Source organism: Symphalangus syndactylus, chromosome 8, assembly GCF_028878055.3.
Source record: "Symphalangus syndactylus isolate Jambi chromosome 8, NHGRI_mSymSyn1-v2.1_pri, whole genome shotgun sequence".
NCBI lineage: Eukaryota > Metazoa > Chordata > Mammalia > Primates > Hylobatidae > Symphalangus > Symphalangus syndactylus.
Genome location: NC_072430.2, coordinates 130110539 through 130133886, shown reverse-complemented (window position 1 = coordinate 130133886; position 23348 = coordinate 130110539). Strand labels below are relative to the sequence as shown.

The 23348-nt window shown below is 38.1% G+C and overlaps 1 protein-coding gene across 7 annotated transcripts in view; it reads right to left on the bottom strand.

The window, feature by feature from the left end:
- Positions 1 to 23348, bottom strand: part of NYAP2 (neuronal tyrosine-phosphorylated phosphoinositide-3-kinase adaptor 2) — a 330902-nt gene that overhangs the window by 227947 nt on the left and 79607 nt on the right. The window contains exon 1 of one of the 7 annotated variants that reach the window (XM_055290805.2): positions 15502 to 16076. The exons of the other annotated variants lie outside the window; for them this stretch is intronic. Within the exon in view, the coding sequence (XP_055146780.1) occupies positions 15502 to 15638 (137 nt within the window). The 5' untranslated portion in view covers positions 15639 to 16076. Of the gene's footprint in view, positions 1 to 15501; positions 16077 to 23348 lie in introns of those variants that run through there. 7 annotated transcript variants of the gene reach the window in all.

The following is a 23348-nucleotide window of genomic DNA, read 5'->3' as shown; positions in this document are numbered from 1 at the left end:
AAATAAGAGTCCAGTTCCTCTGTAAGGAATTTAAGCTCTGCTTAATGTGGCCCAGCCTTCTTTCTTATCTTGTCATATCCACTCACATAATTCTTCTTCCCTCCACTCCCCTGGGGTCTTTTCCCCTTCAAACTACACCTCTATTTAAAAAAAAAAAAAAAAAATTTCAAGTTATTCAGGGCCTAAACAAATGCCACTTCTTTCTTAAACTTTCATCAATACCCACTCTCTTCTTTAGTGAACTTCCTTCATATTGTCACTATTTGCCTTATATTACAGCTATTATATACAACCTTGACATTATACAATTTTTGAAGATAAAAGTCAAAATTTGCGTGTTTCCTTTGTCTCCCATAGCATCTAGTGTAATTCTTTGAGTGTAAAAATTAGCATGTAAATATTTATGGATTTAAATTATTTTAGACCTACATTAAAAGGAATACATAGTTAATTATATTATTTCCAGGCATATATTAAAGAGTTACAGAAATTTTGCTTCAGTAGAATAAATCTAGAAGACCAAAATCTTTTCAAAATAGAGACTTGGCTTGAATGGGAGTGAAGAGATAAAGTGAAATATAGATAATAAGTTATGTCATCCAGAAATTTCCAACCTCTAAACGGAACTGAACTCAGTATCTCTAATTGAATAGTCAAGCCATACATTTTCCGGGAAGTGAAAAAATTCTATCATCTGTGTGTCTATAGAAAAAGACACTGTAGATCACACACACACATGCATGTACATGTACATTGTTTCCAGACAGAAAATTTCATTTCTAACACTGCTCCTAAATCATTGTGTGACCACTAGAGAATTCATTTCCCAATGGATTCATCCATTTATCCAATGAGGTGGTAATACCTTACCCCATGATCCCTCAGGATATTTGTGGGATTAAATGCATACATAAATCCAGGTCAGGTTTTATTCATGAAGTGTTTTTCCTACCTTAACAACAAAAAGCATTTTTACAAACATTTCTATTGGACACACCACCTTGGCAAACTGATAAAGCTGAGAAGTGTCCTCTCTGGCATTTGTGAAGTCCATTAAAAAAGTCATGCCTTAGAGTTCTAAAAACCCAGCTTCCAGCCCTCATTCATGTAATCAGAGTGACATGTAAATGTGAATCCCTAGAGACACTAAAGAGCCAAATACTTATGCATGGATGTATTAGTTACTGTAAATAGAGTGGCCAGTGTGCTGTCTCTATGCACAACAGGTTGCAGATGTGCTTAATGTACCCAAATGTAATAATATGATAGATTGAAATATAGATGGCAAAATTACCTACGCAGAGGCCAGGAGCTTGGCTCCCTGTTTTTCTAGAATAGCTTTGCAGGAACAATGCACTTTCCTTGATTGGTTTTCTTCAGACAAAATAATTGAATCTAATGCTGTGTCAATGAAGGCACTTGGATTATCCGCTTTATGCTGTAGCCCTAAGGGGTGTCAGGGTCCAGTGTTAAAATTTGCCTTTAATCAAACCTAATCTTCTCCTACACATCTTTATTCATAACTAATTAAAAGCTATTATCACAACATATTAGCAACAGTTTTAATGCTCACAATGCATCTAAAAATAAAAAAATAAAAATTCTCCATTACAATAGATGCAGTATCTTAGTTGGCCTCATTATAGTATTTATCATCTATTATTTGTTGCACACAACAGCATAATGAGCCAGTACTATACAATAAAGATATACACCCCTCAGGGTTTACAGTTTAACTGACAGCACATTTAAATTTAAGATACACCCTATTAAAAACAAACCTTCCTGTACACATGGAAGGTGACCAGGGAAATTTAACTTCACAGTTTCCTTATTGAAAAGAATTTCTTTTTTACTAAAGCCTGGTTCAACTTAAGGAGGACAATTAACTTAATGATTCTTTGGCAAAGGTTTTCTGTGGGGCTTTATTGTTTTTGTTTTTGTTTTTTCCATTTATAACTCATTTGTGGCCATCTGTTTCAGTTTTTTCTTAAAGAGTTTGCAAACCTTGGAAAATACAGGATTTGGATCAGGGTAGGAATCACCAAAAGATATTTTCATTGCAACCCATTTAGTTTAAAAAAAGGAGGATAAAAAATGTAAGTTGTAGGCTAATTTGGGAATGCATGAGACACAGTGTTAAATATACACATATTCCCTGGCCACACACTTTCTTGAAATCTTCTCCCTAAAGATATTTTTTTTTTCTTCCTGTCATAGCCACCACACTCAGGGCCACAATCTGGACCTTTTGATTACCAATAACCTCACTCCCTCTATAACCTCAATTTTAAGCATCTGTATATTTGACTACCATCACTTGCCTTTTCAGTTTGCTTCCTTTGTATGTTCAACCTTAGCTCTCCTTTGACCCCCTTTTGGAACTTTTTCTGTTCCTTGGTCTTGCAATCTTTTCTGTGTTTCTCAATTGCTGTAAATCTTGTCTTCCTAAATGCAGCTTAAATTTTGTGATCAATCATCTCTATCACTCCCTCGTATATACCTTCAACATGCTTATCCTTGAAGTGGTAATGTGATGAGCACAGGTGTGTCAAATGCGGAGGTCAAGATCAGTTAATTCAGGTTCACAGCAGGTGGGGCTGTCATCATTTGCAAGGATGACCTCAGCAACAAACCAGATTTGGTCTGCAGTCTTCTCATCTATCTTCCATAGCTTTATTAGGTCAGTCTACTGAAGATATGCTTAAAGGGAACATTCCTTTGCTCAAATCCTTGCAACAGCATTTTATTTTAAAATATTACATAATGTGGCAACACTGCACATGTTCAATCTTATTTTCTGCTACAATAATCACCAATATCTATTCTTGTGATTTTATGGCCCCATAAAATCACAAATATCTGATTTATTAGTTAATTAATTAAACCCATAACTACTGAAGGCCTGTCTGTGCTAGACAGTGTGCTAGGCCCTAGTCATTCAACAAAAAAAACAAATTATCTCTCCCCATAAAACATAGAGATTAGGGTAGAGCCAGGTGATTAAGATTGATGCTATAAAGAAAATAGAGTGATATGAAAGGGAAAAATAGGGAGGACCTCGTTTAGATGGGGGGATGAGTGAATAATGAATTCTTCTGATTGAACATATTCTTTCCATTTCTTTAAATCTCGCCTTACAAGATCGAGTCAATTAATCCTCCAGTCGAGTTCAATCTATTCTCATTGACAGCTGTTTTTGAAACTTCTCTCTTTCCTAACCCCTGAGAAGTACAAATAGAATAGATTTTCCCCCAAAATTCACTTCATAATGTTAAGTTTTTGTTTTTAAATAAAGTAAAAGTCTTGGAGTAGAAAGGCAATCAGTGCTGTTTCTTATACTCACGTTTAACCTGTATAGGTCTCAACATGGTTCTGAGCATTTACAAGACTATTTTGGTAGAATAATTGACCAACTAATATTTTCTTGTAAATTATTAAAATAAGCACACATGTAAATTTTATGCAATAAAGTTATGTGAGCACTAATTAATTCAGCATAAGCAAATAAAACTGTTTGAATATCTTGTTGCCAAATTCAAAGAATTTGCATAAAGTTCATGCATTACTGGTTTTTACATACACTAGGGTAAGAAACACAGACATAAACTCTATAGTTTTTTATATCTTATGTTGAACATTCTTGTGAAATCCAAGCAAACAAATCTTCCCACAAGAATGGAGGTGAAAATGCAGCTGTATTGTGTATATAAGCTGTGAGCAGCCACCAACCGATTCAACCTCTTTCTTTTTCTCTCTCCACTGCAATCCCCAAAGCATCATTAATAGTAAGAGTAAATAACCTTTCCATAGGCAATATCACCAAGCTTAGAGAAATTATAAAAATACCAAACCTTACCTTGAGATGACAAAAGCATATGGAAGGCCTATAAGCAAATCACTTCCTTCTAACCTGTCTCACACTCTCTAGGACCTAATTTTCTGGGAGGAATGAAATTGTATATCTTGATATCTGGTATCTTCTTTTAACAGCCAGGAGATAGGCTCTGGAGAAGAAATGAATGCTAAACGGGGATGAGAAGGTGAATCCAGCAGAACTGGTGGTAAAGCATTAGTGACTGGACCTATACAGTGAATGGGACTGGATGTGACTAAAAACACATGGCAACTGATTCATTCTTGCCTTATTAAGTCATCTTTGAAGTCAAGCAAAGTAATACTTCCCATTTCCCTGCAGAGGTATCAAGGCTATTCACAGTAAATCAGGTGACAGAAGGCTTGATTCACATCCAGTTTTGTGGGGAGACATAGTCATTGAGTAATTTGTCTTGCTCAGTGAAGGACAGTGATCTATGTGTCACATTAGGGGAATTGGCAGTGTTCCCATCAACTTGGATTTATAAAATATTTTTCTTCTTAAGAGCTCTTAATGCTGTCATACATTTTATGTGATGTGTTGCCACAGACACTTTCCCATTTTACAAAATAACTAAGTAGTAAAGAGTGTGAAACTAGAGAGAAGAGTGTAGCATTGGAGGTGAGATAAAAGAGGTAATTGGACATCTCACGGTCATTGACTTGACTCATGGTCATTGTAAGAACCTTACTTTGAGTGGTTCAAGAAGTCATTGGGGAGATTTTTAGTTGTGTACTGAGGCTGGATTACAATGGGTTGGCAGAGCTGCTTGTGCACATCTTTCCAACTCTGACGTGACTTCACATTGGAAGCTTAAAATCAACCACTGTGAAATATTTCCACCATGGAAATCAGCAAATGCCACTAATACAGTCTTTCTTTTTCCCCATAAAGATCATTGTTAAACTTTTCATTCATTTTGAATAAAACAGTGATATGGTATGAACTACATCAGGTTAATAACAGGAGTGGGAAGTGAGATCAGAGGCTGAGAAGTCACTTAGGAAGCAATTGCACAAATGCACGAATCCAGATGAGAGCCACCGGTTACTCAAACCAAGGCAGTAGTGGTAGAGACACTGAGTTACCTTGTAAATCTCCAGTCAGAAAAACAACTCTACCAATTGTTTTGAGAAACTATGGAAATCCACACATTTCTGTAAAATCTCCCATTTTTCCTTATGTTGGTCACCCTGTACATGTTAGATAAACATAAGTAAGCAAAGCTCCAGTTCACGATCCTGTATCAGCCATGCTTCTTGCTGAGGCAGTGAATGGCAACATCACTATTCACTAACTTAGGCTTTGGGAATGCATTTTAAACAGACTTTTTAAAAAACATAAAAGTTGCTATACACTAGGTGTGGTAGCTCACACTTATAATCCTAGCACTTTGGGAGGCAGAGGTAGGCAGATCTCTTGAGCTCAGGAGTTTGAGACCAGCCTGGGCAACATGGGAAGACCCCTATCTTTACAACAAATACGAAAATTAGCCAGGTGGTGTGGCACACACCTGTAGTACCAGCTATTTGTTGGGGCTGTGGCAGGAGGATCCTTGAAACTGGGAGGTAAGGCTGCAGTGAGCTGAGATGGTGTCACTGCACTCCAACCTGGGTGACACAGTGAGACCCTATCTAAAAAAAAAAAAAAAAGGTTGCTATAAAAGATGTTATGTCAGCAGAGCCCACTTTCCTCTGCCAGGATACATTGATTTAGTTTGAATCTCCCCTCTAAATTTCATGTTGAGATGTAATTCCCAGTGTTGGATGTGGGGCTTCACAGGAGGTATTTGGATCATAGAGGCAGATCCCTCATGGTTTGGTCCTGTCCTCATAATAAATGACTTGTCATGAGATCTGGTTGTTAAAAGTATGTGGCATCCTCCCCTTCTCCCTCTCATGTACCCTCTCTCGCCATGTGACATTTCTGCCCCTATTTTGCCTTCCACCATGAGTAAACACTTCCTGAGGCCTCCCCAGAAGTCAAGCAAATGCCAGGGCCATGCGTGTACAGCCTGCAGAACTGTGAGCCAATTAAACTTTTCTTTATAAATTACCCAACTTCAGTATTTCTTTATATCAGTGCAAGAACAGAGTTACACAAACATGATGGAAATAACACCTAAATTATCAGAGCCCTTTATGTTTATGCCAAATACCTTTCATATGTGACAAGTTTATTACCATGTCCCTGTTTTGCAAATGGAAAGATGAGTTGCAAGGAGCTTAACTAACCAGTCTAAGTTCTCATAACTTGGAACTGAGTTGGTTTTGAAGCAGGCCCACCTATCCCCAGAGTTATTCAGTTATAGGACAGAACACACATGAATTCTTTAAAAGAAAAAAAATACATATTCTAAGTGTAGAGTCTTAGAATGTAAATATACTTCTTGACAAGATGGCTTGGTTATAACAGTGTTATATCTGATGGGTCTGACATAGATGCTTCCTACAATCAATAGGCAAAGGAACAGTCACCAGGACACATGGGCATTTGTTCTTCCAATCACACACCGGCCACATGGGCTATGGAGCAGCCAACATGTGAAAGGACACATGGATTTTCTCCTGGCCTTAAGCACTCAAGTTCAGGTCTCTGCATTTGACCTGTCATACCCCAGCCCACACCCCTTGGGTCATACCACCACCTCCTCTTCTGTATCTGTTCATCATCTCCTTGTTTCTTAGCCAGATAGGGTATAGGTTTTTTAAGTCTTTCACTACTGGAGAATGTCCAGCCAATGCATAATGAAAATAAACTACAGTAAATGGTTAAACTGCAAGCTTTTGCAGCCTGGAGAATCTTATTGCTTTATATGAAGTATCATGCAATCAATGACTTTTGTAGAGAGGGCAAACTTTTCTGAGATCATATCCAATCTGGAAATGTCTCCTGCCAAAAGTCAAGGCTGTTAGCATCTCTCATGACTTGAAATGTCACTAACTGCAGAGTAAAGACCCCCAGTCCAGCCCACTAGAGAGAAGCCATCTGTGGCATACAGTTTTGCAACATACGTATTGGAGGAGGGGAAATAGTACCAAGTCCTTTCCAAAGACAAACCATTGTAGTAAAAACTATAGAGACATATTTGATGAAGCCTCTATATTTAAATCTAGATTTCAAGAAATTGCTGAGAAATTACAAATTCACGGACACTTAAATTCTCTGATTTAGAATCCATAATTTAAAAAAATTAGGTAGGGTGAGATGATAGTATTCAACACAAAATATGATTTGCGAATAATAAAAGGTGGTAGGACACAGAAGCCTAATGATGGAGATATAGGTTTGACAAGCAATGGGACACTTCCTCGCACCTCAACCAGGCTAAGGAATTCACTAACTCTTTAAAGAGCAAGTTGTTCAAAATTTCGTTCTTGCCTTGTTTTTCATATAATGTATCACTTATTGCTCATGTAATTAAGCTTAAGGTAATAAACTCTAGGCAATTCCCCTTCTTTAGCCAGGAATTTAATTTAAACTTTTTTTTTTCTTTTTTGCCTTTTTAGAGTCCTGTGTCAAGAACTCTTCAGGCATCATTAGGAAGGGATATTAATTAGACAGGCTGAATGGGATTCAGAAGACCCCACTTGTACATCTTGGTTCCCACTCTGTCTCCATCATCTAGGGCAGTGCTTAGAACATGAACACCTTCAGGAAATACTGGTTAAATAATGGAACAAATGAAAAATTCCATAACAGCAGTCAAGAGTGTAATGCTCCATGCAGGTGGGCAAATCTGAGAAGCAACATCTTTTAACAGTCATGAGTTGTGCAAATCAATACACAAATAGCAGTATTCAGGTCGCAGAAACTAATAGCAAAGTTTAAGACAATGTTTAGCAACTCTGCATTTGAGAAAAGACAAAGGCACATCTAAGTTTTAATTTACATTGATGGCAATGTGTCTCATCAGGCCCCATGCCCTGTCAGGTTCCTCTCAGAGTCAGCCCTGCAGAGGCTCCCTTTTAGTTTCCGGCTTGGTAATCCTGGATTTGGATTGCCTAATCCTCTCAAGCTACATCTCTTCCTCAGTCTGCCTATCATTTCCCTTATCCCGGAGGCCTTGCTGTAGAACAGTAGCTGCTACTTGTAAAATTTAATTTATAAAGAGAGTCAAGCAGATATATTTACATCTGCAAGGAAAATCCCCAGTCTTTCTCAAAGCTGGTCTTTCTCTTTACTTACAATATGAATTTTATATTGATGCTCCACAGCATCCTTCAGGAAAATGCCTTGACATTTTTCTTAAAAGGATAATGATTATGAGTCTCATGTGTTGCTGCTAAGGGAGTCAAACAAGAGTCTTTATGTTGTAAGTAATCAAAGGAATACCTTTGGGACACTATTGCATGTGGAATTGTATAGAAGAGAACAGAATGGGATGGAAATTGAGTCTCAGAGCCAGAAGCTGCCCAAATTCCCTAGAGTAGTTCAGTGTTTTCCAAAGTGCTCTGACAAATTGAAGCTCCTCTAACTGGAGAGATATGAATTAAAGGAGATTCATAGTTAAGTCAAACACAGTTTGACTTGTCAAAGACAGTTCAGGAGGTTTCTTAACTGCAGGTCACTTGGATGAACAATATGAAAATGTGCATTGTGAACATCTAAGAACCTTTCACAGTTTGCATTGTTTCTCAAACTGTTTTTCCAGGATTCTCAGAGCTATGAACACCCTTTGGAAAATGAGCTTGTAATTCAGCAGTTCTCAAACTTGGCTATACATTGGATCCACTTGGGAAAGCTTTAAAAAATGCTGGTGCTGGAATCCATCCCAACAGATATCTATTATTTGATCTGGGTCAAGGTCCCAGGGCACTGGTATTTGTTTAGACAATTCTCAAGGGCCTTATATTTGCCAGTTAGGGTTGAGCATCCTTGCACTGTGTGAGTTCAACCCCCGTTTTCAGAATGAGGATATTCTGCTGGCTTATACATCCACATCCTAACCATATGACTCCAGATTACTAGAGAAAGTTGGGTATTTCAGAATATGGCAAAAGCTGGTACTTGTTTCCTCTCTAAAAGGAGAAATAAATTATTAGACTTTTAGTAAGAAAGGAAAACAGGAATCTATTGTCTTATTTTATGATTAATTAACCAGCTACAGGTGAATCTTAGAAAAAGGGGAGACCGGGCACAATGACTCACACCTGTAATCCCAACCATTTGGGAGGCCCAGGCAGGTGGATCACCTGAGGTCAGGAGTTCAAGCACCCTGGCCAACATGGTGAAACCCCATCTCTACTAAAAATACAAAAAAAAGTAGCCAGGTGTAGTGGCAGGCACCTGTAATCCCAGCTACTCGGGAGGCTGAGGCAGGAGAATCGCTTGAACACAGGAGGCAAAGTTGCAGTGAGCCAAGATGGCATCATCACTGCACTCCAGCCTGGGTGACAGAGCAAAACTCTCTCAAAAAAATAAAAATAAAAATAAAGAAAAAGGGGAAAATGGGGAGCCTTTTATATATGAGAAAACCTTTTACAAAAATATAAGTACGATGCAGACTTTGGAGTAAAATGTGCTGGTGAGTGAGGAAAACATTATTTCAGTTGAGCATTGACATCATCAGTCATGAAATCATTTTGCAGACGAACTTGGAACAGTTCTTCTGCCTGGAATCTTAGCAAAGCTGTGCTGGTAAGTATTCATTTCCTTACCTGGGTGGCATACTTCCCTATTTACTATGCTGTTTTGAGCAAAGTTGTTCTTTAAAGGAAGTCCCTATTTCAATATTACTGATAAAATCAAACTCACCAACCATTGTAGAAGAATTCATTTCATGACTTGGTTCTGTAGACTATGAAAACTGTCTAAAGTCTGTCCCAAAAGAGTGTCTCTTAGAGAAGCCAAAAGGAAACCCACCTATTCAGAAAGTTTGGGAAATAAAAATCCTGTCAAGGGCTGGGTGTGGTGGCTCATGCCTAAAATATCCTATCAAAGGCTGGGTGTGGTGGCTCATGCCTATAATCCCAGCACTTTGGGAGGCCAACGTGGGCAGATCATTTGAGGCTGGGAGTTCGAGGCCAGCCTGGCCAACGTGGCAAAACCCTGTCTCTACTAAAAATACAAAAATTAGCTGGGCTTGGTTGTACATGCCTGTATTCTCAACTACTTGGGAGGCTGATGCATGGGACTTGCTTGAACCCAGGAGTCAGAGGTTGCAGTGAGCCAAGATCATGCCACTGCACTCCAGCCTGGGTGACAGAGTAAGACTCTGTCTTAAAAAGTCATATAAAACAGATGAAATAAAGATTCTGTTATGTTTATGTGATTGGCTTATAAAATGAGCAGTCTAACTTTTTTCTTAAGTAAACAAAATCTGTTTTATTTTATTTTTAAAGGTTAAGGATTATCATTCTTTTCCTGGCACTTATGACTTCATTAGGCATAAGCTGCCAAGCATGTTTGTTCACCTTCAAGCTCTGTGGGAGAATGATTAAGATTTTTCTGTCATTCCTTTTTCTAAGCAGTAGCAGGATTATGCAAAGGAAATACATAAATTTTGATTTAGCCTGTATGATGATCAGTGGATATGGGTCAGAAGAAACTTCCTAGGTGAACAAAGAGAACTTTGTGAATGCTGAGTCCAAATTTTCTTTTCTAGCCCCAGATGGGCCCCTTCCCCTTACACCAAGCACTTTGGGAATGTCAGCTAAGCTTCAGCCAATGCCATGAACAGATGTGCCATCATACATAGAGAAAGCGAATAGAGGATTTGGTTAAAACCAATAAAACTTGGAAATGCTACCTATAAAATTGATACTCTGTATGTGGGTGTGGGTGGAGGATATCAGAAAGGGGGATAGAAAATAGTGACTGCTAAAATATATCTATATATCTATGAACAAACATCCCCATAAATAAATACTATATCTATGTTGTATGGATAAAGCTGGTCTAGCAAAGCTAATTCAAAATTCCTAAATAAAATCTATCTGGTTGAAAGTTTGCCAGGTGTGGTGGCTCACGCCTGTAATCTCAGCACTTTGGGAGGCTGAAGCAGTTGGATCACTTGAGGTCAGGAGTTCAAGACCAGCCTGGCCAACATGGTGAAACCCTGTCTCTACTAAAAATACAAAAATTAGCGGAGTGTGGTGGTGTGCACCTGTAATCCAAGTTACTTGCGAGGCTGAGGCAAGAGAATCGCTTAAACCCAGGAGGTGGAAGTTGCAGTGAGCCAAGATTGTGCCACTGCACTCCAGCCTCGGTGACAGAGCAAGACTCTGACAGGGGAAAAAAAAAAAAAAAGAAAAGAAAGTTACCAATTAGAAATGAGAAAGGAGGCTCGAGGCTACAGCAGAGGTCCAGGGGGGCTGTGAGGGCCATCGTGGGCCTGAAGACCGGTGTTCCTGAACTCAGATCTCATGTACGACTGTCCACTCCATTTACTTCCTGCCCAAATACTAGCTTGTGGCCAAGGCCAGGCCAGCATTTACTGACTCCTGGTGCAAAGCAGAGACTATGCCAATATTCTCCTTCCCGGTGAGAGGGAAGTGCAGCCAGGGAAAGCCTACTCATTCCCCAGAGGGTGTTCAAGAGAATCTAAACTGGAGGAGATAGGAGCACCAGGCTGGGCTTGATTACCACACAGCAATATGTGATTCTTGTCTACTTATAATTTCAAAAGTGCTACTCATATGTTTTCCAATCCCAGTGGTGTTCTCCTGCACTACTGGCTAAAGTTCCCTTAACTGTAGGGCACTTCCCATTTAAAATGTTTAAACGTAGGGAATTCTAGGGAATAGCTGGAACTCAGATTTGCAGGGAGGAGGAGTTAATGGCTGGTATCTGATAATTTTCCCAAAGGGGAGGGCCCAGGGAGGTTGAACTGTGAAGGGAGAATATCCTATCAGAGCCTCAAAGAGAGCATGGTCTCCAGCCAACTCACCTACAAAGTAGGCCCTGATGGGTTTCTTATTCTGCATTATAAAATAGCTACAATTGCTTTGAATGAGTACAATGAATTTAGATGAGCAATGCCCGGAAACAAACCCAGAGGTTACTTCAGAGGTTATTTATGAGACGCAAATTTCTCCATGGAGAAAATCAGTGGGATTTGGAAGCAGAGATCAAGTGTACCTAATACCATAAGCCCAGCTCAGCAGCAGGCAAGGATCAGTGCCTGCGCCTGCCTGCTCCTCAAACTGGGGCTGTTTGCACAGGCCTTCAGAGAATTCTCAGTAGCATCAAAGCTTAGAACATTTACCTCCTACAGAATCACTAATAGCTGGCAGTTTTCTTTTCAGCTCATGCACTCCCATAGCTCCTACCCTTAGCTATTCTTTCAGAGGCCGCTGTAGCCAGGAGGATAGGAGTGCTGAATACCCTCTTGGTTTTACAGTCTACCTCTCACTGCTGATTTATTTTCCAAGCAGAGCAGCCAAGCTTCTCAAAAATCTGGGTCTCCTCTTTTTCACACTTCTTCTAAAATAGCCAGGAGAAGGAAGGCTTGGTGGATAATGGCTATTCCAGCCAGGGCACCATGCACCTTGCTCAAGGGTGGGTGGCCTCATGATAAGGAGAAAGTGATAAAGGGAATTCCGCGGGGTGCTAGTTCTCAACCAAATGGGGGTAGGAGAGAAGCGGGGGCAGTTTTACCACCCCCCACAGGGAGACACTTTGGCAATGTCTAGAGATAGTTCTGATTGTCATGCCTGGGGGAGGGGCGTGGCTACTAGCATCTAATGAGTAGAGGCCATGGATGCTGCCAAATATTCTAACATACACAGGGCAGCTGCATCAGCAAAAACTCATCCAGTCCAGAATGTCAGTCATGCCTTGACCTAATGGCTTCTGAAGCTTTTTGAGGTAATGGCATGCTTGTCTCCTCTTTTGCCCAAGTCATTTGAGCGATTTGGAAAATATCCATCTCTCCCTTTCTGTGATTGCCCTGAGTACAGGGCTGTGATATTCAGTAAGACGAGACTGAATTTAAATACATTTTATGTGTTTTTCCTGGATAAATGAATACCACAGGGACTCACACACACCCCTCCCACCAATAATCTCTGGCTCCTCCCCACCATTGTCCAGCTTTTAAACAGTCCTCTGGAAAATAACATAAAGCCAGAGTCTAAAGGGAGTACATTCATCTTAGAGACATCTAATTCTGCCTCCCTCTCAAGTAACCTTTCTAAAATGCTGCTGGATGAAGATGAGCACAAACCCAACTTAGAAATGAAGTTAACATGGTTTGAGAGTCAATGACTGTATTAGTCAGTTCTCATGCTGTTAATAAAGACATACCCAAGACTGGGTAATTTATAAGGGAAAGAGGTTTAATAGACTCACAGTTCTACGTGGCTGGGGAGGTCTCACAATCATGGTGGAAGGTGAATGAGGAACAAAGTCATGTCTTACATGGTGGCAGGCAAAAGAGCTTGTGCAGGGGAACTCTCATTTATAAACCCATCAGAGACTCACTATCACGAGAGAGCAGTATGGGGCAAACCACGCCCATGATTCAATTATCTTCACCTGGCCCCACCCCCAACACCTGGGGATTATTACAATTCAAAGTGAGATTTGGGTGGGGACACAAAGCCAAACCATATTAATGACCAACTGCTGTAAGCACATTAATGAGAATCTGAATAGGCCAGGCTCAGAGAGCCTCAAAATTACCCACAGGGGTTCTTAAAACTCACATTGATGGGCCTCACCCTTAGGGTTTCTGATTCAATAGCACTGGGGTGAAGCCCAAGTTTTCATTTCTAGATGATGCTGATACATTTCAGATGACACTGATGCAAAGACCATGCTTTGAAAACCACCAGACCAGGCCAATCAACTTTGATTTCAAAGCATGTGTTCAAGTAATAAGATTCACAGAATTTTAGAGCAGAGATTAGCCTTACAGAGAACTCTATTTCTCATTCTCCAAGTGAGAAAATATGACATTAAGCCAGTCAACATTAAGCAGGAGGCTGACAGTAGAGTAGAAGGAGTAAAAGATGTCTCATCAGGACATCTGGATTCTAAACCTAGTGGCTCCTTAGCCTATGGGCTAGTTGAGCTAACTAGCTTTGGTAAGTAATTTAATCTCTGATCCTCAGCCCCTCATCTGTAATCAAGAGAAAATACTTCCTTGCCTAATTCACATTGTCACAGAGATTATTAAATGAAATTTGATAAAATGATAAATTATGTCTTAACACTAGAGGCTAATTAATAGTAATGCCTATTACTTAGCAACTAGCCTGAAGCTAGCTACAGATGTAAGTGGCCGAGCCCCAGTGAAGGGCTGCTCTCCTAGCTAAGTCAACTAATCATTTGGGACGTGTACGCTGAAAAAACACATGTTGGAACACCATCCTTCTTACAGTCCTACAGTTTATGGCCTGCTTGTAGAACTAAGACAAAAGAGCAAAGTGGATACAGGCTTTTAATTGCTGTTGGCGTCTTAGAAAATGTGAGCACCAAATGCCACTCCTAGCAGAATGGAATACCTACACACATAAAGCACCAACTTAAAAACCTGATTTCTTTATATAGTTAGTGTTCATTTACTATGGTGGTGGAGGAAAACAATCTTACTAAGTTGGAAATACCCAAGACCCTAAAATCCTCAAGTTTTTCCTGTAAACCACAACCTTGGCAAGTGTGAGTCCTTTAAGAAATTTCATTCACATATAGTTATTTAAAATTTTAAAGTAAATTTTATCCATGTATTATAGTTTATCTTATTTCTTAAAAAAAACAAAGTCTTTGACTCCAGATAGTATTTGAAATAATTTATAAGACACTTTTCAAGACAGTTATATTTCCATGCCTGAAATACGGAAAGGGCTATAACATTTTTTTCTCATTTAGCAATTATATCATCCAATTATTTCCACATAAAACTTTTTGGGGCTCAAATATAAACAAAACTTTCAATTCTCTCTGTAAAAATGAAAATGAACAAATATTTTGAGCAGTATGTTTTATTTAGAAGATATTTTCTTTTTAGGTATGTTATTACTCATGCTATTATTTTAAATTGTGTGTGTGTGTGTGTGTGTGTGCGCACGTCTCACTTTTTCTAAAAGTAGCTCTTGTGATAATTGCAAATAATTCTAAATGAAGGTATTTTGACCAGTGCTTTTACCCAACGTTTACCAGTTCCACAAACAGCTGTGGAACTGAGTAAGAAAACAATACTATTTCTTTTCAAAGTCTCTGCTCAAACCAGGGCAAGGATTTTGGATGGTGATGGATTACCATATTTTTTTCTTACCATTATTTATGTATTTACATAAAAACTATGCATAATTAACAATTATAGTTTGATGAGTTTAAAGATAAGTGGTAATAAAGCCATCCTCACATTCTATATCATGAACCTGCCTATTACCTTCAAATTTTCCCCTAGCTCTCTTATTTATTATTTTGTGAAAGGAACACTTAACTCAAGATCTACCTTCTTAAAACATATATAAGTATATGATACAGTGTTATAATATATAGATGTTATGTAAGTTAATTTTTTAAACAATTTAAAATAAATGACAGATTTTCACATTACTCATCACCTGCATATAAATTACCAGTACAGAATATTCAAACAGGTGCAGTATAGCAACATCTTTGTTAGGAAAACACAAACCAGTCTCTTCTTGGTAAAGAAGTACGGTATTTACCAGCTGTCTGAAGAAGTCCTGAACAGTCCACAAAATCCCTGAAATAATGGATCCATGGGCTTTGTCTTTTCTCCGTATACCATTTTCTCCATTTCTTCCACTCTGTTGTTCTTCCCATTAGCAGTAAGATTGCACATTTGTTTACCCAAGGAGTTTGTTTGGGGTAGGGCTGGCTGGGGAAAAGAGCTGCCTAGGGAATTCAGCTAAGAGACCTAGAAGAGGAAACTTAATGATCCTGGAAGGGAAAGAAGGAGGTGGCAGTGAGGAAAATAGGCTCTGTGGTGGTGGAGCAGCAAGAACATCAAATAACATTTTGGAAGGTTTGATTTTTCTGTTGCATTTGAGTAAGGAGAGAATGAGAAAGGGGTAAACAGGTGCATTTCAGAAGCCTTCAGGAAACCCCACACTCTCTTTCTATTGAAGTGACCCATCATTAGTAGCAGTACTTTCCTTTTAATATTCCCTTAAACATTGCTGGCATAGTGAAGCAGAAAAGAAATATTGAATATATTATTTTTGATGCAACAGTGGCAACAAAGGCTAAGACTAAGGGAAACACTGCAGAGGAATCTGCAAGCAGCCACACTGTACACTACTCTAACAGGCACCATTCTATTACCAGTCCTTTTTGTTCTCAGACCACTCATCTCATACACATGAATAAAGAAGGTGAGGGCAGCCCAACAAAATGGCCCCACATTTTTATGTGCAAAAGTAGATAGGAAGATGTTTCATAATGAAAAAACTTTAATGGATCTTTCTGTAAAATTACAGGTAGTGAAGCTTAAAGGGTTTTAAATCAATTCAGTAAGTCACTGTAGAATTTTATGTTTGTTAAAGGAATAGAATATAATGGAATAGGAATTATTACTATGCATTATATGTAAAAATAAGATATTTTTGTATACTGTTGCTTCATTTAATTCTACTCTCATTACAGTATGCTATAAGTGTATGTCACATTGCTTTTTGTCAATCATCACAGTTGCCATTGCATGTTTATTTGTGTATGTGTGTGTGTGTTTGTTGTTGAAATTGTTGTTATTGATGTCTCTCTTTCTCAACTAAATCACAAACTGCAGGGGCCTTGGGTTTGCCTCCTCATTCTTATTTCCAGCACTTAGCACAATGTTGGACCAAATAGGAATCAAAAATATTTATTGAATAAATGATAAATGGATGCCTAAGGGGGTGGAACCATGCCTCCCAAAGGCCCACCCTGACCCAGAATGTCACAAACTTCATCTATTTTGCATTTGTGGCTTTCAATATATAAAATATTCAGTGATTTTTCAAACTTCAAGAACTACTACTTCATATTATTGCTTGAGAGAGAGAAGTAGCTCACAAGTAAACACTATTAATTTAAATAAAAAACCTGAGTTTAAAAAATTAATAAATTAGTAACTGGTCCCATAAGTTTGTTCTTCATGTTGTTGTTCATGATCAATTCAATTCCTTATTAGCAGGTCAAAAAGTGAATAAGTAAATATGTTTTACGTTCAAACTTAATGTTGAAGTTGAGAACAAAAATATAAAGGTAACAAAATGTATTGATTCACTGGACTTAAGAGAGTATTATTATCCTAGAGCATTTTCTAATGAATACAACAGTCATTAGATTTTGACAATAACTAATAGAGAAAATAATAATTATTATAATTTGAGCATTTAGTGAAGAGAATTTGACCATGGATGAAAACGTTGATAAAAACAGTTATAAAAAGTACATAGATAACCTGACTGCTTCTTGAGAGATGATGAATTATATACAGGATGACACTTTTAATTGACAAATATTTCTGAGAAAAAGGTTTTTTAAAGAAAGAAACAGTAGAGATCAACAGTCATCATCCTACATTTCTCTGAGTTTTCCCTTTGATTTCAGGGAACACATTAAGAATGATTCTGAAATTTCAAAGAGATGTCAACTTAAGGGAGAAATGGGAAGGAAAATATAAAGTTCTGTTCTTGAGACTCTTGTTGAATTGGTAGGGAGTCATTACATCAAAGACATTGTAAATTAGCAAAAGGGGTGTTTACTCTCAATTTAAGATAGTTAATCCTGAAATTATCTGGACACATGGATCATGTTATTGAACTAAAGTATAGCAACTATTTTTTAAACAATTAGTTTTAATGTAAAAACCATTTATATAAGAAAGAAAACCAAATTGTCTCCTCATTGTTCAGATCATACAAGTTTTAAGTCATCTTCTCAAACACAGCTCCCATATGTAATTCTCCTGCTTAAATATCTTCAATGGAATCTATTGACCATTTATTTTATTTTCCCATTTAAGATCCTTCTTGCTATACCCTCAACCACTTTTGCATAGCTTCACAATATATCCTATGTCCCAATCACGCAAATACTCGCCTTTCCTATGAAGCCTGCATTTTTGTGCCTCAATATTCCTTTATGCTATTTTCCTTCCTCAGCAAGTCCATTTTGAATGAAGTTCACTTATCTACATTCCTTCAAGTGCTAGCTCAAATGCCCTTTTAGTTAAGCAATATAGCTTAAACTCACCCACTTGGTTTTCATCTTTCTCTCCTTCATATCTCCATTATGCTTCCAATTTTTAAGAGTACATTTTAGTTTGTATCAGAATTTCATTTACATATCTATCTTCCCCTAGTATACATATATAAACCTTTATAAGAGTCAATCTTCCTCTCTCTCACTGCATATGTGTGTGTGCGTGTTAGTGTGTACACACACACATACATACACACATGTACACTTTTACACACATAGATACACACGCACATATATACACATGTATATATGTGGGGGAGATCATTTTTTTCTTTCTAGAATTTTACCACACCCACTCTTCCCAGTAACACCTGTCATGAAACCCACATGTAGTAGACATTCAATAATATCTATTGAATTTTTAGTCTTAACATGAAATACCTTCTAAAAATTATTTTCTAAAAATTAAAAATGTCTCAGGCTGCTAGAAACAATTGTCTATGTTAGGAATTCACAGATTTATAGAAGTTTGGATTTCCTTAGAAAGTAATACATATTTTGATTGATTTAACTTTTACCAACGTTACCTGGCTGGTAAAGTCCAGTGACATCAGTACACAAGTAAAAGAAGTAGAAGAATTTCTTAATCTATATTCACCTTTGGGATTGTTTGAAAATTGAAGAGAGGAATATGGAGGTGCGATAATATTTTGCATTAAGAAAGATGCTTTGAAGAAAATAGGACTGAGGAAAGGGAATCACATTGGTAAAAATTTGATGAAATTACATGTAGAAAAAATTTAGACGTTTTTCATATCCTAACAATTGAGCTAAATTTAACCTCTGAATTGTCTGAAGTTTGTCGTTAAGAAAAAGCTAATCATAGCACAAAATATACAAGGTGACTGCAACTGCAAATACCTTTGGTAATTACTGGTGGATTAAAAAAAAAACTACGGTACTTTGGAATTCTTTTTTTTTTTTTTTTTTTTTTTTTTGAGACGGAGTCTCGCTCTGTCGCCCAGGCTGGAGTGCAGTGGCGCAATCTCGGCTCACTGCAGGCTCCGCCTCCCGGGTTCATGCCATTCTCCTGCCTCAGCCTCTCCGAATAGCTGGGACTACCGGCGCCCTCCACCATGCCCAGCTAATTTTTTTTTTGTATTTTTTTTAGTAGAGACGGGGTTTCACCGTGGTCTCGATCTGCTGACCTCGTGATCCGCCCGCCTCGGCCTCCCAAAGTGCTGGGATTACAAGCGTGAGCCACCGCGCCCGGCGGTACTTTGGAATTCTAAGCATTTTCACAATGCATTGGAACCGATTCAAAAATGCTATTAGAAGTTATTATTTTGGCTGGACTACAGGTACCATGGAATGCTGAAATTTTGGCATGTCATACTCTTTTATTAAAGGACTTTTGGTCTGCATATAGAAACAGTGCCTTTTAACTATTTCAATGGATCACTTAGGATGGTTCAAATCATCTAGACTTTTTTCATTAAATATTCTTGCTGAGTTTCACTTAATAAGTAGATCATGTTGGCATACTCTAATCCACTGAGGTACAGTGTTAATTTAGGACAACTTATATTTTAAATGAAGAGTCACTGACCTGATTTTACAAGAATAAGAAGTTCTCATGCAAATTATACCAAATTCGAAGGGATGGATTTGGTGGCAGTGGATTTGTAACCAGATTTTTCTTCTGGCTGAAGAGTAGGGAGAAGCTTATGTTGCTGTAATTCTTACTCTTTCTTCAAATATCTCCTTTTTCAATCTTTTCCTATTGTTTTTTCCATTGGCTCCCACTCATTGACTGTTCCCAAGTCACATATGAACATATTTCTCTCCCTCAATATTCAATCACATCTGCTAGTACAATTTTAAAACATATTAACACCATAATGCTGAATCTCTTATTTTTTTTTCCAATGATTGGATTCTCTAGCAGCATCTTAAATTCACAAGTCAAAGCTTTTGACTTTTGTATTTGGTCCATGAAGAGTCATCTTCCAATCCTTGCACAATATTCAGATCATGCGCCTATACTAATAGGTGATACAAGAGATATTTTGAAATTTCCTGTAATGTTGTTTGAAAAATACTTTTTATATTAGGATGTAATGCCTGCTTTTCTTCACCACCCTCCAACAGCGTCCTGAATTACTCCAATCTCACGTTCCTGAACCTAGCTTTCAGGACCATTGTATTTTCATGAAAATTTGTCATTAATTTTGTTTTTTACACAGATTAACCTTGAAAAAATTTAAGGTCACATTGCCAAGAATAAAAGCAATATGAATGATGGACTGATTAGAAAGGGATATCCCCACCTTCAGGCTTAAAGTTGGATTTGGTTCTGGCAAACCTTTCTTATGGTCCAAGACAAAAAGGTAGCATATACAAGATTCCTCACAAACTCACAAGATTTATGACCATAAACTTCTTGATGATCATGTTACTAAACCTCCTGTGAGTTCTTCCGTTGAATCACTTCAACTTTGAGAAAAATGAATTCATAACCAGAGTTAACATCTTCTGTTCTTTATTTTTAACTTAGGGAGAGAGAGAGAGAAAGACTGGCTTCTTCTTCCTGGATTCCTGTTTATGCAGCTGCACCATGATGTTCCCAGTTACTGGGGCTCAGCATCCCCGACTCTTCATCCTCCATATATCCAGGATCCAGATTCCTCCCAGATTCTTCCTTCCCTTGGACATAGGTGCTTACCACTTACCCCTAGCCTGTGACAAACAGCATCTCTGTACTAAGCGTAGTTTGCCTCACACTTGGATAGCACCCGATTAAACTTCCTAGAGCATAATTTTTTTTAAATTAATGACTTATGTTCCTTAAATGCCTACAGGATTAATTTCAACTGTTCCTGGCTGAAACTCAGGGTTTTCTTTCTTCCCTTATGACCTAACATCTCATCAACCTTGAACTGATTTCGGGCTCCTTGAACATTTCTTTTAATACAAGGATTGTTAACAGCAGTTTCTCCTCCCTGGGATCGCAGCAATCCCAACTCCCATTTTTTCTCCTGTTTTCTCTACAGAATGTCATTTAATTATATATCATTTTGTTTGAGTACATGGAGGGGCCCATTTCAAATTACAGATACAGATATACATGTGTATGTATATGTGTGTTTATATGTGCGTGTGTATCTATGTGTGTAAAAGTGTACATGTGTGTATGTATGTGTGTGTATACACACTAACACGTGCACACACATATGCAGTGAGAGAGAGGAAGATTGACTCTTATAAAGTAAGTTTCTAAAGAAATTAGTCAGGGCCTTTGCTATTCAAATTTAGGTCCAGAGACCAGCAGTATCAGTAAGATCTGCAAACTTGTTAGAAATAGAGACTCTCGGCCGGGCGCGGTGGCTCACACCTGTAATCCCAGCACTTTGGGAGGCCTAGGCGGGCGGATCATGAGGTCAGGAGATCGAGACCATCCTGGCTAACACGGTGAAACCCCGTCTCTACTAAAAATCCAAAAAATTAGCCGGGCATGGTGGCGGGCACCTGTAGTCCCAGCTACTCAAGAGGCTGAGGCAGGAGAATGGCGTGAACACAGGAGGCAGAGTTTGCAGTGAGCAGAGATAGCACCACTGCACTCCAGCCTGGGCGACAGAGCGAGACTCTGTCTCAAAAAAAAAAAAAAAAAGAAATAGAGACTCTCAGACCTGCTAAATCAGAATCTGCCTTTTAACAAGAGGCCCATGTGATTTACATGCACATTAAAGTTTGAGAAGCACTGCTCCAGAGGTATACTTCCAAAAGCACACATATAATATATGTACCTCACAAGTGCTGGATATGATCTGTACTACAGATATGTGGGGCATTGTGTAATTTTTTTTTCATATTCTCTTTCCTTCAAAGGCATAGGCACTGGTGGCTTAAAGGTAGTTAATACAGGTCAGCAAAAAACAATTGTTAAAATTTCAGAAAATTTATGAGACAGTTGTTAAACAGCCATTTTTTAAACAGTCAATTATACAAATTCACAATTAAATAAATTATATTAAAAACAAAGGTAACATACTGAAACTCATCACTTTATAATTATTATATTCATTTTACTATTATCTATATCTTAAAGTTACTTAGGTCTATTGTATCTGTATGGCATATTGCTATATAATGATGTATGTATCTCTTCAATTCTATGTTTAGGGACCACTGGTGTGTGCTTGAAATTCATCACAACAGTAGTATTTACACAATGGAAATCCATAAATACTGTAAGTAAGGGTTTGATATATTGTTTTGATTGTCTGGATTTAGGAAAGTGATAGGGAAAATGACAATGCAGATTAAATTTAAAAGTGTGTCATAAAATATATATTTGCATACATTTTTCTTTTTTAAAAGCCTGTTTAAGATTTACCAGCACATTGCTGGGTAAAGGCATTAGAAATAGAATGTTCCCACAATGAACAAAAACCTGGCATATTTTTTAAGTAAAAAAATTTTTTTTTTTGAGACAGAGTCTCGCTCTGTCACCCAGGCTGGAGTGCAGTGGCGCGATCTCGGCTCACTGCAAGCTCCGCCTCCCGGGTTCACGCCATTCTCCTGCCTCAGCCTCCCGAGTAGCTGGGACTACAGGCACCCGCCACCACGCCTGGCTGATTTTTTGTGTTTTTAGTAGAGATGGGGTTTCACCATGTTAGCCAGGATGGTCTCGATCTCCTGACCTCGTGATCCGCCCGCCTCGGCCTCCCAAAGTGCTGGGATTACAGGCGTGAGCCACCGCGCCCGGCCAGTAAAATTTTTTTTAGACATCTATTAAAACTAATCTGCCTCATAGATTTTTGTCGATTCATTTAGACTCTCCTCATAGTTTTCTCTGAATTGATGTTGAGCTCTGCAGCACCACCATTTATAAATTATTCCACTAAATAGGTTCTGACTCCACTTATTTATTGGAAAATCACCTAATCTCTCCAGTTCTGGAAGCTCTGCAGTCTTCTGTTACTTTCATTGTAAAATGAAGAGTTCCATATTCCATAAGGTGTCATGTTCTCCAGAACCACTACTGCCAGAGAATATTCTAAATAAATAGCTTTTATGAGACACTGGAACAAGTATATCTGTCAGTTTCTCATTGGGAAATCAGTTCAGTATTATGAAAATATATCCCACAAAACCAGACTAGGAGATTTGAATTATAAACAAAATATTGATTTACTCTCTGGCTCTCTCTACTCAATTGCAAAATATCTGATTTCTGAAAAGATTTATTTTCAGATATGTAACTTATTCAAATAATAAACCTAACAACTGAATGCCTAACTAAACAATTTTTCAATCTAGGTTTTGGGGAATAACACAAACACAGAAAAATGTCAAAATACCA